Consider the following 16,335-nt stretch of genomic DNA (forward strand, 5'->3'; position numbering starts at 1 on the left):
GGTTTTAAAAAAATGTATTTGTCATTTATATAAGTGTAAGGACGGGTGTCGTGCTGCTTTTGTTGTGATTTATATTTATATATAGTTTTAATTCTTCCAATGTTTTGTTTTTTTATGATCCACCATCCATTGTTTTTAGCTGCTCCTTTATCTGTAAGCTGCTTTGAGTCCCTGTCAGGGAAAAGGGCGGGACATAAATAAATATATAATAAAATTAACAGCAACAGCATCCCGAGCCTCTCGCAACAATGAGTCTAGCCAGAACTGGGGAATGCTTAACCTCACAGGGTTCTTTGCTACAGGGGTGGGAGACCTGTGGTCCTCCAGAAATGGTTGGGCAGCAACTCCACCTGCCCACCCCCCACCCCCGGAGCCAGCCAGCATGGCTAATGGGCAGAGATGGTGGGAGTCATCAAATCTGAAGGTACAATTTTTCCAGACCTTGGCTAGATCTACACAGCTATTTAAAAAACGTTGGAAATGCTCTGCAAAAAAAGTTGCAAAGTTCACAAATGAAAATATCATTGAGATTTCAGCTCTACGGTGCCATGGTGTCACAGTGTTACAAAAACATTTATCACACTGTATTTTGACTAATGTAGCTGAGTCCCTGCTGTAGACCAAAGGCAGGTGACCTGTGACCCTCTAGCTCTTACTGAACTGCACTCCCAACATCCCTGATTATTGACGATGCTGGCTGAAGGGAGTTGGAGTCCTGCAACATCTGGAGAGCCACTGGCTCTCCCATCCCTGCTGTAGATCCTTTCTCTCAAGCTAAGCCATTTAACAGAGGATGACAGTGGAGCCTCTGTGCCCAGCCTTCCTTGGAGTCCCAGAGCCTTGACACTTATCTTGGTAACTTCCTGGGTGACCACCCACCCACACTCAGCCTACCTCAGGCTTATTGTGAGGATGCAAAGGTTAAGGAGAGAGAAATTATGCATTATGTCTCTCCTCTGCCCCCTTTAATTCTCCTTTGAGCTCCTGGAGCAGGCATCCCCAAACTTCAGCCCGCCAGATGTTTTGGACTACAGTTCCCATCATCCCTGACCACTGGTCCTGTTAGCTAGGGGTCATGGGAGTTGTAGGCCAAAACATCTGGAGGGCCACAGTTTGGGGGTGCCTGTCCTGGAGCAAAACAAAAAACCACACACAACACATATACCCTTGCAGTATATAGCTCAGTTAACGTAGACCACATTTTACTCAGCTATGTGAGCTTGTTTTTCAAGCAGTGGTGATGCTTCTGGGATCCTTCATCAGTTGTAGGGCACACCAGGAAGCCCCACTGCAGTTTTTTTTCTTTTGTACTTTTATTAGTTGGGGGCTGAGGGCGAGAAGACGTGTAGTGCATCAGCTTTGTATGCAGACGTTCCCAGGTTCAATCCCTGGCACCTCTAGGTTGGACCACTAAAGACTTGTAGATGAAAACCTGGAGAGCCAATACAAGTCAGTGTGGATGATTTTATGCTGGGTGGGCCAATGGTCTGGCTTGGTGTAAGGCATAGAGACCCAGAGCCTCTCTGATGCAAAGGACTTAAGATTCATCTTTTGTGGTGCCTTAATTGCTCAAAGCATAGTGGGGACTCACTGTTAATGATTTTCAAAGAGGACCCTCTTCATATTGTTGATCTTGGTTTCATCATTTGTTCCTTTGGTCTGAAACACCAATAACTCCTCACTGCACTTTACAGATCTGTTTCCAATCTCTGCTGCTTCCTGCCGAATCTCATTGGCTGCCTATCTATAGGCACTATCTTAACAACAACAACAACAACAACTATCTTAAGATAGTTCTAGACTACAAGTGGAGGGGAGTCAAAACATACATTGTTATGTGTTATCTGTCTCGTCTTTTGCACATCCAGCCTAACAGTGTTTTGGTTTGTTCACAAGTATGGGACATTTTCCTAATGGACAAGCATGGTTACTTAAGTTTTTGCACACCAAAACCTTATTTAATCAATTTCTCATATTGATTTTCTTGCTCATCTTCCTTTTATTCTTCAGCCTGCTTTCCCCATAATCCTTATTTTGCTTCCTTTTTCATTTTATTCCTTTTTTCTATATACCCTTCCCAATACCCTTAGCCTTTCCTCTGGAAAAGCCTTTCCATCCAACATCCAACTCTTACAGTTTTTGGATTCAGGTGGCTCCATGAAACACATCTACCCTGACTTATTGCCTTGCTTTCTTACTCCTCTCCCCCTGTACAAGGGTTGCCAGTGTGGCACTGACTGTCACAGCTGACACTCTCTCTAGCTCCAACAAAACTTGTGGTGGTTCCCCTGCACCCTCATTCACTGTTCCCTTGGTGATGGAGGTGCTTATCCTTTTCACCCCTGAAAGTGCATACAGCTGGAGGAGGAATATGGCAAGAGTCAAATTCTAAGTGCTTTTCAAGGCTCAGACTATTAAGATACTATTTTCACCCATAATTCTTCAAAAAAATAAGGTGTGCATGTAAACACACTGTGTTTCAGGTGAAAAATCCAAATCTGCTCCCAGGCCTAATGAAGATTGGTGGTCTTTTCTTCCTTACTGGATTATAAGCCTGCAATCAAGGATCTCTGCTGCTTTACTTTTATTTTGCCATGACATTTTACCTACTTAACAAAATAACTCTAAATGTCTGATAGGGATGACTTCACAGCTCGCCAATTCTCATGCAATCTACTTGGGCAACCAAGTTCATACACATCAGATTATGTTAAATTCTCTTGGAATGGAAATACTTTAAATGAGATGTTATTGGGTGAGCTTTTTATCATAATCCCACAAAGCTCTTAACATGCAGCTGCTAAAAAAACAGTAAAACAAAGAAATAAAGAGTAGAATTGCTCTTTAAAGACGCAAAGCAAGCATCAGGCTGTAAGTTTGTTTTTTTTAAAGAAGGTGTTTTATTTATTGAATCTGGCCATATATCAAGAACTTTTAAATGTACATCTTCTCATTAGAATTCAACTTGTCTCACACAAGGGTTGGCATACAACAGCTGCACTGAGGTGGGGACAGGTACCCCTTTGAAGGGCAGCTGCTAAGTGTCTAGCTGAGGCTGAAAAGATTTACTTGAACCATGAAAACTTGTAACAAATTTTAATTAAATTAAATTTGGTACAAAACTCTTATGCATTACTGATAGAATGCTTCCCCCGCTCTTGAAAAGAACCCAACCCCACCCACCCCCAAAATTACAACCAATATACATCAGTTCAATATACATCAGCCACAACATAATCTTGGATCAGCACCCCGCTCCCAGAGACAGACATGGTGATTTTTAAACCCATCATCCAGACAGCAAGAAGAAAAATAGCTGGTACAACAACTGAAGTTGATGTGTGTTTAAAAGAGGAAAATGAACAAAATTATTTCAATACAGCCTAATTGGGAGTGCCAACTCCTTTCCTGAGGGAGGCTCTTGTTCCTTTAACAGCAGTGCAAAAAAGGAAAACCTCAACAGGTACACTTTATCATGGAGCTGCAGTAACAGGAGCTGCACCTGCTGAATTTCTATGTGCTGCTATTAAATGTGCAAAAGCCTCTTGGGAAGATGCACTGACAGCAGGGAAACCGCACCCGTTTCATTCCTCCCCGCTACGTAAAAGGCACAGGAGTCTTTATTATAGGAAAGGTGGTTGCAATCCTAGTGGTGTTATGACCACACAGCAGCATAGCTGCTCCTTCTTTAATGTATCGGATGCTAACCTCCCTTCCACCACCTCCCAGCCCGCCCATCACCACTGTTAAAACCCTTTGGCATCAGGAACCAACATCCTGAATACTAGTTCTACAACAGTGCCAAACACAGGAGCAGCTTTGGATTGTAAGCAAAAAGGAAAAGATGTAGCTAAGTCCCCCCTAAATGGCTGCCTGTTCATAAATTTGCACACAAGAACACATGGTTAACTGGCAAGAACTGTGTTCTATTTTCATATCTTTAATTAAGAACCTCAGGACCAAGCCAGTGTAATTATAGCAGGAGTAAGGGAGACTTTACAGAAGCCACCTAAGCACCCCCTAGTAGAATCCACTGGTTTCAGTATGTTTGAACACCAACATGCCCATTTCTTTCTTGGCATGCTTTCTTGACAGTACTGTCAGGCTTGTCCACATGCCACAATTCCACTCCTGGGTAAAGCAGAGGGGAAATCCTCTGATCAAATTAAAAAGTGTCTCCCCCACAGGCATTTAAAAGGTGTTTTAGGACCTTGTGCCATTTCCCTTACACACAAAAAAGTATTCTATTACCAAAAAAAGGGAGACAGAAAACAATCAAGGAACATTTTCACTTGATCAATAGCGCTGGTTTAAAAACAAACTTTTGCAATTTCGTTGAACTCACTTTGGCTTGTGAGAAACAAAGTTTGCCAATTTCAATGTACAACTCTCAGCTCATGTTTCCCTAGAGAGGGTATCTATAGACACATATATAAAATTAAGCTAAGAAGAAAACTGAAAACACAAGTTTTATAGTTCAGAACATAGGGATAAAGAAAACTAAGTGAATTTGGTGACCAAGTTGTTTTGTAGAAGTGAATGGAGAATCTGGGATCACTGGAGAGAGAGGGCAAGGGGGGAAAGTTTGATTAAACAACTCTCCGGACTTCAAAAAACCTCTTCAGATAGTAGATTTGTCCCAGTGTCATGGCAACTAGTACAAGAGCTTCAAAGAATGACCAGAGGACCACTCTGCTATTTGTGTTGTCGTTAACTAGTGAAAAAAAGGAAGAAGAAAAAACACACTTGATTAATATACAGGAAATGAAAAGAAGCTAAACACACTGAAGCCTAGAGAAACGAAGCATCACCTCCTCCCATACAAACCCACCCTGCATGCACAGATCATCAGCTGAAACCCTGTTCTGTGTTTCCAACCTGCCAGCTGAGGTACAGCAGGCAGATACATAAGGTTAGGCCTTCTGGGCACCCAGGCCATGGAACATTCCAAGAGATATGAGTGGCCCAAACTTCATTGCCTTTATACAAGATGCTAATAAACACGTATTAAATCATGAAAATTATGGGTCTTCGCTTCTATTGATTAGTGTTGCAGAATCAGGTGCCAGCTCCTCCAATACGGCTGGCTACTTTATTTTGAGTGTATAGTTCTTGGTAAATACGTTGTCATTTTCTAAAGTGCTGCTTTGAGAATGATACTCACCCTTACATTGGAAAAACGGTGTTAAGTGAATCTCAAAAAAGGTTTCAAGTTTTCTCTTTTCTAAAAACATGCCAGCATTTAAGAAGCAGCATGAAGAAAGTTAGTGTCAAGCAGTGTCTAAGAGACTACTAAGGTACAATTAATAAATTTATATCTCTCTGCCATGAACTTCTAAATATGATTTTATTAGTTTGATTAGTTTTACAAAATAAATCTCAAATTTATCACATTAATATTCAGAAATTAAACAAGATTCTTCTAAATCTTAGAACTTTCCTCCTCCCCTCTGTGGGTCCTTAGTACAGTATATCTAAGTCAACTGCATGTGATAATTTCTCCACATTAAAGACCTCCAAAGCATCCAAAGTCTCTGTCACATTGCAGGAGTTGTTAAAAGTCTGCCAAAGAACTCAAGTCTTTCGTGTTCCTTTAAATAGAGTTTTGATTCTCCAGATTTCTGCGGTGGGGAGCAGGGAGACAAGTCACTTTCTTGGCCTTCCCAAATGTATTCAATATGGGGAAAGACAGAAAGTCAGGGCTTATTAAAAGATAATGAGCATGAAGCACTTTGATGCACCAAAAAAACCAGCTGTGTAGATAGGAAGCTAGTAACTCTTCTAGCCTGCAGCTCTATTGTGGATGTGGAGGGGAAGCAGCCTCCTTCAGGACATGCATAGAAGCACAGGCTGCTAAAGCCCTTTGGATAATTTTCTAGAAACCAGCTTTCTATCAAGTGCAGATTGACAAAAGAGAGGCAGCAATCTGCTACCCTTCCACTAGCCCACTAAATTCCCATGCCACAAGGAATGATGCAGGAAACCTGCACATGCCAACCAAAACCACTTACTTGCTCGGTGTATCCTTTCACGGACTTCCATGTATTCCTGTTCATGCTTGACAGCGGTCATGGCCACCGCTAATTCATTAATCATCTCTTCTAGCTTGTTCTGATGAGCTGCAGATGGATCACAAGACATCAGATTTGTGATGTAAGCAACAAAACGCAGCAATAGTGGCATATAAGGCTAAAGTCTTCACAGCCAACAACTGCACATCTTGGGGAAGGGTTGGGTTTTTTTTTACCAGGCACAAAAATTCCCTTTCCCTGGGTATTCATTCCAACTTCCAGTTACCTCGGGCAAGGTAGATGAACAAGTATTGCTTTCATAGCATTACAATTAAGATGCTTTAAATAACCAAGGCAAATAACTCTGTTATACATACAGAGTTCTGTTCTAGAGATCACATATGACTGCACTTAATTCTGTGGTTGGTTGGCATCTGTCTCTCTCTCTCAAGAGAAAATGGAGTGCACCTTCGGGGGTGAAGCCAAACTGCTGTGTTAGCAGCAATGAAGTGACTCCTCCAGGGCAGAAGCCTGCGTGGTATACATGGAGGACCTGGGCTGCCCAGATTACAAGACCCTCTCTCAGCCTTGCTGATGTGGTCCAAAGGAAAGCAGAACAAGATGTTTGGCGCCAGCTAGGCTGCAGATTTATGTAGGGTTTACTGCTTAGTCTTTTCTTCCTAGTCAAACTAATCTCTTATTCTCTGGGGCTTGTAGGGGGTAAAAGTCCCCTTCCACTATTCTATTGAACTGGCTGTCTTAGGCTGCAATCCTAGGTATAAGACCCATTAAATTCAATAGGACTTACTTCTGAATGCACATGGTTAGGATTGCCCTTTTAATTGCTGTTTTTAGGGTGATGATTTTTGTTTTACTAACGGGTTTTATTTAACAGTCATGTGTTTTACATTTGATGCAATGCTCCAAGCAGCATATAAATTCAAACATTTATTTGTAGTCTACTCTCTTCTACTCCAGAGCACTTATCGGAAAGCTGGTCTTCAATATTGCTGTGTGCTGATTCAAGACCTAGGGTGTGGGTCATAGCTGCCAAGTTATCCCTTTTTTACAGGGATTTTCCCTTATGCTGAATAGGCTTCCTCGTGAGAAAAGTGAAAACTTGGCAGCTATGGTGTGGGTGGGTGTAGGGAGTCTATTCCCAGTAACCCCCTGTACACACACACCCCAAAATGCAGAAAGGGGTCTTGCTCAGCAGCGTGTCCATTTGAAGAGTGGCTCTGCTGAAGCACCACTGCTCCAGCGGCACCTGTTATCTCTGATCCCTGCCCTGACAGCTGCTTGGGACCTGGCGTGGCCTCCACTCTCACCTAATCTCAGCCTTAAAACAATTCCCTTCATCTACGGCTGGGTCCCTTTATGGCCAAGGAGATGGGGCCATGTCATGTGACCACCACCCCCTCCTGGCAAACTGGAGAAGAGGCATCTCGATTCAAGGACCCAAGCATTTATTTGATCACTGAAAGAACCATTTACCAAGCAGACATTGCCTGATGAAGTGTGACAAGGGAATGAAAAGCAGTTTCTACTTGAAACCTACTACATTTATATCCTGCTCTTTTCCCAACAAGAGAAGTCAAGGCAACTCACATATGGGGTTCCCAAGCAACCTCCCATCCTGCCACTGACCGGACCCAGATCCCCTTAGCTTCAGCAAGGTGGGAGTCTCATGTGCCTGCAACTATGCCCGGAAAGCAAACTTTCAAAACTATTTCATAGAAACTCTTTCCTGGGATTGAGAACAGGACAGGTGCAGAGATTTCAAAGAGCAAGCCAACAACCTTGAACAGAAATACAGTACCTGGTGACTTTGTAGTTTTGTAGAATCCCATTCAAATAGAATCTCTGTTAGGGAGTGAAAAACTTTTACAGAGAGACCCTCCCTCCCTCCCTCCCTCCCTCCCACTCACACACACAGAAACACACTCTTCTCACACCCATCAGCTTAGTTGACCCAGTTTGAGAAATACTATTAAAAAATTTATTCGAGTAGCACCTTAAGAGACCAACTAAGTTTGTCATTGGTATGAGCTTTCGTACGCACACTTCTTCAGATACATATGTTTGTGAAATACTGGCATGAATTACTTTGCCTTCACGGTGTTTAGTTAGCACAAAAAGGCAGAATTCTTTCTAGAGGGATAACCTGGTATAAAGTGAGAGAAGAACAATGGGAAATACAAAGGAAGTCCTCAAACTTTACATCAAGACCTTCAGGTCCAAGACAAATCACACAAGTAATGCAATATGGGTCCCCTATTAGTAAGGCCACTTTTATGCACACTTTTAAACATGCCAACACCCACACATGCGTGTTAAGTGGTAGTCTTCAGACAAAGATCTCCCTCTCAAAATGATTTCGATCTGTCAAAGAGTTTTGTGTGTGGGTAAGAAGGCTACAGGTAGTAACTGCTGGGACAGCACAAAAGGACCAGAAAACTGGAAGGGATCTTTAGGTAATTTAGTCCAGCATCCTGCTTGATCTGGGTGATGGGTACTTACAACAATGTATTGGCCCAGCCAATATCCATCCTTGCAGTTTTTGTCCTCAACACTGGCAGCAGGAGACCAGTAATGGCATGGAGGACAAGGAGGAAAATATGTATTTTTAAAGCCAGGGTGAAGAGTCAATGGCCTCCTCAAGAGACATACAGAATAACAGGATGTGAGGGCAGAAGAGAGAAAAGGTACATGAGTGTGCAGCTTTCCTGACAATTAGCCCACACCTCCTTAGGCCAGCCTACCTCACAGCTGAGAACCACGGTCATGATCCAAACCATGCAACTTGGTCTGAGTGTTTATACTTGCATTTCTCACAATCCTCCTCAACTGAATGAGAAACCAGTTTTAAAAGCAATTCCAGATTTCCTATTAGGGAAGACTGCTGTTCAGATAGGGGAAGGGGATAGGAAAGAGGGAAAAAAAGCCTACAATAGCAATTTGGATCTTAATGCTTTAAGGACTTCAAAGTGGCAGGAGCTGTTCACACTCAGACCTCAGTGTAATACCACTGTGGTAATCATTGCATATTAGCAGGAAGTCACACAAAGAGTGGCCCCAATAAGCATTAGCAGATTATGCAGCAAATAATGAGAAGCGAGGCAGGAGGACTAGCAAGCTTCTTAAAAGCATTGCACATACCATCCCAGTTATCTCCACCACCTAAAGAAAAAGCATGAGAAATGAACAAATATACAGGAAGATGCTGAGCAAGCCTAGTAAGCAAAGGTAAATACATCAAAACACATAATGGGCGAAATGAGGTATGAGGGTAAGGCTGCAAATGTCACAGGGACAGAGGTATGAAGAAACCACAGTGAGAGGTGGGAGAAAAGCTAACAGCTACCTGACTCAAATGTTATGGCACCAACCAGTATTTAGAGCACTGCTCTACAGAATTCTGAATAATTATGTACAATTCTAAGACATCCCCTTTCAGGGACTTCAAGTCACAAGATTACCCGAATTTCTTTTTCAAACTGATGGGGGGGGGGAAGAGACCATTTAATTAAATATCCCTTATATTTCCCTGATCCATGTCCATTACATAGCAAAAAGAGCTAATAAGTTATATTATGAAGCATTTAAATCCAGGAGAGAATGTGTTTGGAATTCTGAAGCCCATAGAACAATATCTGGAAAACAGAGATGCAGGGGAAGGACAATAACATATAGGAGGAGAATGTGGGTGAAAGGTGCCATTTTCTTTCCTGGATTTGCCCTCACCTTCTGTCTCCATATCTTGCCCCTTTGGAGCTTCACCAATGTCAATAGTGAACATCACTATCTTTGGAGTCATGGTGGACATTTTGTTGCTGAAGCAAAACTTGTATGTTCCATCCATGTGAGCAGCAAAGGTGTATTTCCCATTGGACTCTCTGTCTCCTTTGTAGATGCCTTTGTTATCAGGCCCCATTATCTGGAAACAAGAAGGAAAACCTTTACTTTTCACCACCTTATGCATCATTCACATCAATAAATTACCTAAGCCTTGGGGAGTAATTGGCTGACACATCGTACAAATGAAGTGACAAATCACAAGGGCATTTGTTGCTGCCTCATCTGACATCTTCCAATTTTAACTTCCAACCAACCAACATTTAATTTTTATTTATTTGCTCTACATCTCATGTGCAGTTGTTGTGCAACCTGTAGCACTGAACACAAGGATCTTACCTGTGTTTGATGAAGCATCCTGCAGTAGGCACCAGAGAAGCATTTCTCTCCAGGCCTTTCTTACCCAGAGCATTGCATCATGTTCCCTCTATCCTCCGACTCTGAGCTTGCCTCACCACATGAGCAACAGAGCTTATCTACTCATGTAGCAGAAGAAAAAGGAGGTAGAACAAACTACGCCACTTCTGGCTATGGATGTGTGATGCCATTTTTAAATGTTCCTCCCTTTAAAACACACACGCTTCCCCCTCCATTGTTTTGCTTATCACAAACTGTACTCGGGGCAGCAGGGGGATGAGGGTTCATTTTTGTTTTATATATGAAAATAAATCTTTTTTTAAAAAAATCAAAAAATCTCCCAACAAATTAATAAACCTTTAGCCCAACCTACTCACTACTGTGCTAATCTCCTTTAAACTAAACTAAACGATAGGGAAGCTTGCAAACATGAAAACCCAACTGCAGCAACCTTGTCCATTCTACTGCTTTACACAGCTACATGAGTTTATCAGTACACCTATTTCTCCACCAATGTGGAATTTTTAAAAGAATGCAAAGTGGGAGGCAGCAAACTGTGTTTAGAATGATGGTAAGGGTTTTAAAAGAGGGACCCAGGTGGCGCTGTGGGTTAAACTACAGAGTCTAGGGCTTGCTGATCAGAAGGTCGGCGGTTCGAATCCCTGCAACGGGGTGAGCTCCCGTTGTTCAGTCCCAGCTCCTGCCCACCAAGCAGTTCGAAAGCACATCAAAGTGCAAGTAGATAAATAGGAACCGCTCCGATGGGAAGGTAAATGGCGTTTCTGTGCGCTGCTCTGGTTCGCCAGAAGCAGCTTTGTCATGCTGGCCACATGACCCGGAAGCTGTCTGCAGACAAACGCCGGCTCCCTCGGCCTATAGAGCGAAATGAGCGCCGCAACCCCAGATTCGGACACGACTGGACCTGATGGTCAGGGGCCCCTTTACCTTTTAAGGGTTTTAAAAGCAAGGCATCCAAGGGATAGTGTGCCTATCTGAGTTGCTGTCTGCAACTCTGCTGGCACAAACAGAAGTTTGGGGGGGGGGGAATTGTGTAATTTGATCTGATGGAATACTTCAAGTGTAGCTTGGCACACTGTGGTTGCTCCAATGCCATCAACAGCAGTTAGTGTTTAGTTTCCACTTCCCCCCAGACACAAATCAACCAACTGTGGAAAGGAATTGCAACAAGCCCATGGAAAGTTTTTTTTTACATTTTCAGAAGGTATGACCACCTAATACAGGGTTACAAACATAGCCACAACCACACACTCAATGCCAACTGACACTTCTCCATGCCCTACCCCACGGGTGTCAAACACAAGGCCCGGGGGCCAAATCCGGCCCGCCAGACCTCGTCATGTGGCCCGCCGAGCGCCCCAGCCAGCGGGACCCAGCAGTGGGACCTTGCTGCTGAAGCGCCGTGCCAACAAAGCGCCAACAAACAGCTGGGGCCGGGGAAATGCTTTATGCCCCTGGGTCCCTTCGCGCTCTTTTCTGGCGCTGAATCAAGGCGGCGACCCCCCTTCCCTTTCTTTCTTCCTCTCTCTCGTTCTTATTCTTTCTTTCCCTCTCCTTCCTTCCTTCCTTATCTCTGTCTTCTCTCCCTCTTTCTTTTTCTTTCCTTCTTTATTCCTTCTTTCCTACTCTTCTTTCTCTCACCTCTTTCCTTCCTCTCTACCTCCTGCTCCCTCTTTTCTTTCTTTCTTTCTTTCTTTCTTTCTTTCTTTCTTTCTTCCTTACTTCCTTCCGTCCTTCCCAACTTTCTTCCTCTCCCTCATTCTTATTCTTTCTTTCCCTCTACTTCCTTCCTTCTTTCTCCCTTTCCGTCTTCTCTCCCTCTTTCTTTTTCTTTCCTTCTTTTTTCTCTTCCTTATTTCCAACTCTTCTTTCTCTCCCCTCTTTCCTTCCTTCCTTCCTCTCTCCCTCCCACTCCCTCTTTTCTTCCTTTCTTCCTTTCTTCCTTCCTTCCTTCCTTCCTTCCTTCCTTCCTCTCTCCCTCTCCCTCTCCCTCTCCTCAGAAACATAGGATGCTGCTTTATACTTCTGGCCCTTAAACCCTGGAACCAGGAGAGCAGCTTCAGTGAGTCAACCTCAGCCAGTCCCTTTGGTGAAGGGTGGTGGCTCACTGGCAGAACATCTGTCCTGCATGCAGAAGGACCCCAGCATCTCCAGGTACTAGTAGCTCTGCAAAGGTCCTGCATGAAACCCGTGCGAGCCTCCACCACCAAGTGCAGTTACCAAAAATCATTTTTCAATAAATTGTACAATAATTGTACATTTGAATATCTACTTGCCATTATTCTGACTATGTTTCCGCTTTCAGAGCTAGTTATTACTTACATTATTACAAAAAACAGTAATAATTGAATGCAGTGACAATAATTTATGATAATAAAGAGTGGACACATAGTCCTACAGATACAACCGGCCCTTTGAGGGTGACCAAACTGCTGATGCGGCCCCCAATGAATTTGAGTTTGACACCCCTGCCCTACCCTAAATATGCTCCTACTGGCTAACCATCACATTCTGTCCTTCAACGGTTCCACTTCACACACAGGCAATATAACCTTTTCTCTCCCCCCCCCCAAATGTAGTAACCTAGTACTGTACAGTGTGCATGAGCAAACATTTGTGTCCTGGTGACATGCACACCGTAGTAAGTTAGGAGTTGGCAGAAGGTCTCCTTGCTCACCCTCACTTCACAACCATTTTCTCATCCAACCCCACTCCATCCCACCTCTGATTAGCTAAGGCTCCCCCACACTGTGAATTATGAAAGAGAAGTTCAATGCAGGAATGACTGCAGTGGTCACAGGGGAGACAGACTCAACTTTTGGGAGACTCATTTTGTCACCCGGGCCAATCTCTGCAAAATATTATTTAAATAAATCCTGTGTTATATGTTGTCTTTTGTACTGAAGTAAGTTGACACTAATTTCATAGCCAAGTGTTTCCACACAAACCAGCCAAGTTAGAACAAAATAAAAGAATTCCTTCCAGTAGCACCTTAGAGACCAACTAAGTTTGTCATTGGTATGAGCTTTCGTGTGCATGCACACTTCTTCAGATAGAGTTAGTAAACTTTAAGTACCATCTTCTAACTGCTCTGCTGCAGGGCCGGCGCGTCCATATAAGCAAGCTAGGCAACCGCCTAGAGCGCTGTCGTGGAGGGGGCTCTGCCAGCCTGCCCACCGCCCTCCGCTTTCCCCCCTGCTGCTTGCTGCTGGCTGCAGAGGCGCTTCCCTGCAATGCCCTGCAGGAGGCGCAGGGGCGCACCGCACGACGGGGAGGCGGGAAAAACTGAGCGCGAGCGCGCCCAGCGACAGCCGGCCGAGCGCCATCAGCCAGCCAGCCAGCCTCAGAGCCTGCATGCCTCAAGGCTGAGCGGCGGCGGGAGGCCTGCAGGCCCTTCCGCACCGCCGGGGCGGCAGACGGCGACGGGAGCGCTGCTGCTCCCTTCTGCGCGACTGGAGCGTCGTGGGCTGCATGGCCCAAGGCTGAGCAGCGGTGGGAGGCCAGCGGGCCCTTCTGCGCCACCGGGGCGATGGACAACGGCGGGAGCACTGCTGGCCCCTTTTGCGCCGTGAGCGAGTTGGCGGCTGATTGACAGGCGGCCTCGGAGAGCTGCCTGAAACCACTGAGTTTGGCGCCCCTTCCGCGCCCCTGATGGCCAGGTAAAGAGACTGCTTTTTACCCCTTCCCCTCACCAACAACCAAGGAACTCTTTTTAATTATTTTTATTTTTTATTTTTTCTATTTTCTATTTTATTTTTTCTATTTTTATTTATTTATTATTCCACTCTTATTTTTTCTTTAAAAAGTCAACAACCCTGGGAAATGGGGGGGGGGCCAGAAGGTGATCTCGCCTAGGGCGCAAAAAACCCTAGCACCGGCCCTGCTCTGCTGTACTTTAGAATCAAAGGGAACACATCCAGAGAGTGAAGCACTTCTCTCAAAACTCTAGTCCTCCTTTGCCCACAACTTTTTGTTTAACTTCATTCACACAGTACAGTATTCTAAAATCCTCCATTGTTCTTCCTCAGTCTCTCCCTCAGCAGTGTCCTCTAGCTGAAAACCCCTCTCATTCCAAATACAGCAAGGCATTTTGCTGATTTCCAGAGGGATTCAACTCTGGATTTTCAGCCTTTTAAATTTTCTGTGTCCAATTCTAAGTTGGAAAAGCACTTCAAGAGTATGTATAATAAACAAAACAATAACATTAAGAGAAAGATACCCAGGCCCTCCCTTTCCAAGCTGTCTACTACCCCCTCCCTCCATTCATCAGAGCCAATCTCCACATTTGATGGTTAAACCCTGGAGTGAGAGAGAGAAAAAGTACACAGAAACAGGCACACTTAAGGTTCAAGGCTATCTCAGACTTATATCCTCTGATCTAAAACAGTCCTTCCCTAGCTGTGCACACCCCTTGGAGGTTGAACAAAAGACCCCTGATAAATCCCCAAACTGCGGCCCTCCAGCTGTTTTGGCCCAGAACTCCCATGATCCCTAGCAAAAGGACCAATGGTCGGGGAAGATGGGAATTGTAGTCCAAAACATCTGGAGGGCCGAAGTTTGGGGATGCCTGAACTAGATGGTCCTAAGGGTCCCTTCCAACTCTACAATTCTATGATTCTCTGGGTGCTCTTTCTGCTGGGATTTTCAAAAATACCCTATTGATTTGGGGGGGGCGAGATGAGGCAGTGGTGGTGGGTTAGTGCCCCCTTTGGCCCTAACCTGCAGGCCTTCTCTTTTAGCATATGCTGCACTTTACATATTCAAGGACTGACAATCCTCTGCTCCAAAGCCATCAACACTCTTCTAGTGAGAAGAATTCACTCTGCAGTCTACACGTGATTAAAGGATACATAAATATACTCTCTATATCAACTTTCCACAACCTGTTGACCTCTAGACGTTTCGGAATAAAACTCGTGTCAGCCTCAGCCAGCACAGCAAATGTTTGGGAGGACAGGGAGCTAAAATACAGATCATGTGGAGAGCATCATTTAAGGGGAAGGCGCTCCCTATGCATGCCAGCAAGAGTAAACCCTTACACAAGCCAAGGCCAGACCCTTCCAACCCCAACGAAGGGGGCTTTCATAAGCCCTCTTCTTCACCTTCTCACCCAAGGTAAAGGTAAAGGGACCCCTGACCATTAGGTCCAGTCGTGACCGACTCTGGGGTTGCGCGCTCATCTCGCATTATTGGCCGAGGGAGCCGGCATATAGCTTCCAGGTCATGTAGCCAACTGCAACTTACCTCCACGTACAGGTCCTCTTCTAACAGCAGGCAAGAGGAACCTGTACCCCACTGCAATACCTTCACACTACGATTTTCATAATCCCTAAATGTTGCCTAAACAGAAATGATCTTAGCAGGCGCCCAAAAGAGTACAGTGAAGTTGCCTGCTTGATCTCAATAGGCAGGGAGTTCCAAAGTGCTGGTGCTGCCGCACTGAACGAACAGGTAATTACGAATGCGGAACGAGTATTATGTGGCAACTGTAGTAGTGCCTACTCTAGCGTAAACCCCTAGTGTTAATGCGTGCGGGACGGGAGAGAATGGCAGAGAGGCTAAGCCCAGGCCACCGGGGGGGGGCGCCACAGGCTCTTCTTCGTCGCGCCCTGCACGGCCGAGACCCTCCCGCCCCTCTCCGACGCCCCCCTCCAGGGCTCGGGTCCCTCCCGGCCCCCAGCTGCCCCGCCAAGACTCGCCTCCACGTCGATGTCAAGGAAGCCTCCCTCGGCCACTTCGAAGATGAGGCCCATCTTGGTGCCGGACGAGACCCGCTCGAGGAAACACTCCTCGGCGTGCGCGTCGATGCTGACGAAGTAACCGGCCACCGGGGCCGAGAGCGCAGCCAGGAGCGCCAGCACCGCCCGTACCGGCGACATGGCGGCGTCGAGGGGAGGCTGGAAGAGAGCGAAGCCAGGCCAGGCGAGGCGGGCCGCGCCGAGGGGAGGGGGAAGAGGGCGAACGGGCTCGCGCGCTGCGCTTCGGCACCTGCCAAGCCCGCAGAGCAAATGGGCTTCGGCTGAGGAGCAGTTTCCGGCCCACGCTCCGCCCCCTTCCGGCGCACGGGGCCCTCGCTCATAGGTCAGAGACGCGG

At 45.4% G+C, this 16,335-nt stretch overlaps 1 protein-coding gene across 1 annotated transcript; it reads right to left on the reverse strand.

Annotated features, from left to right (window-relative positions):
- Positions 1 to 2,876: 2,876 nt before the first annotated feature.
- TMED2 (transmembrane p24 trafficking protein 2) lies at positions 2,877 to 16,335 on the reverse strand. The gene is given in 6 exon segments (XM_035098620.2): positions 2,877 to 4,714; positions 6,012 to 6,119; positions 9,171 to 9,191; positions 9,756 to 9,948; positions 15,941 to 16,128; positions 16,131 to 16,335. Coding segments are annotated over 6 exon segments (825 nt in total). The 5' UTR covers positions 16,321 to 16,335; the 3' UTR covers positions 2,877 to 4,589.

The sequence above is a fragment of the Zootoca vivipara genome, chromosome 17, assembly GCF_963506605.1.
Source record: "Zootoca vivipara chromosome 17, rZooViv1.1, whole genome shotgun sequence".
Classification (NCBI taxonomy): Eukaryota; Metazoa; Chordata; class Lepidosauria; order Squamata; family Lacertidae; genus Zootoca; species Zootoca vivipara.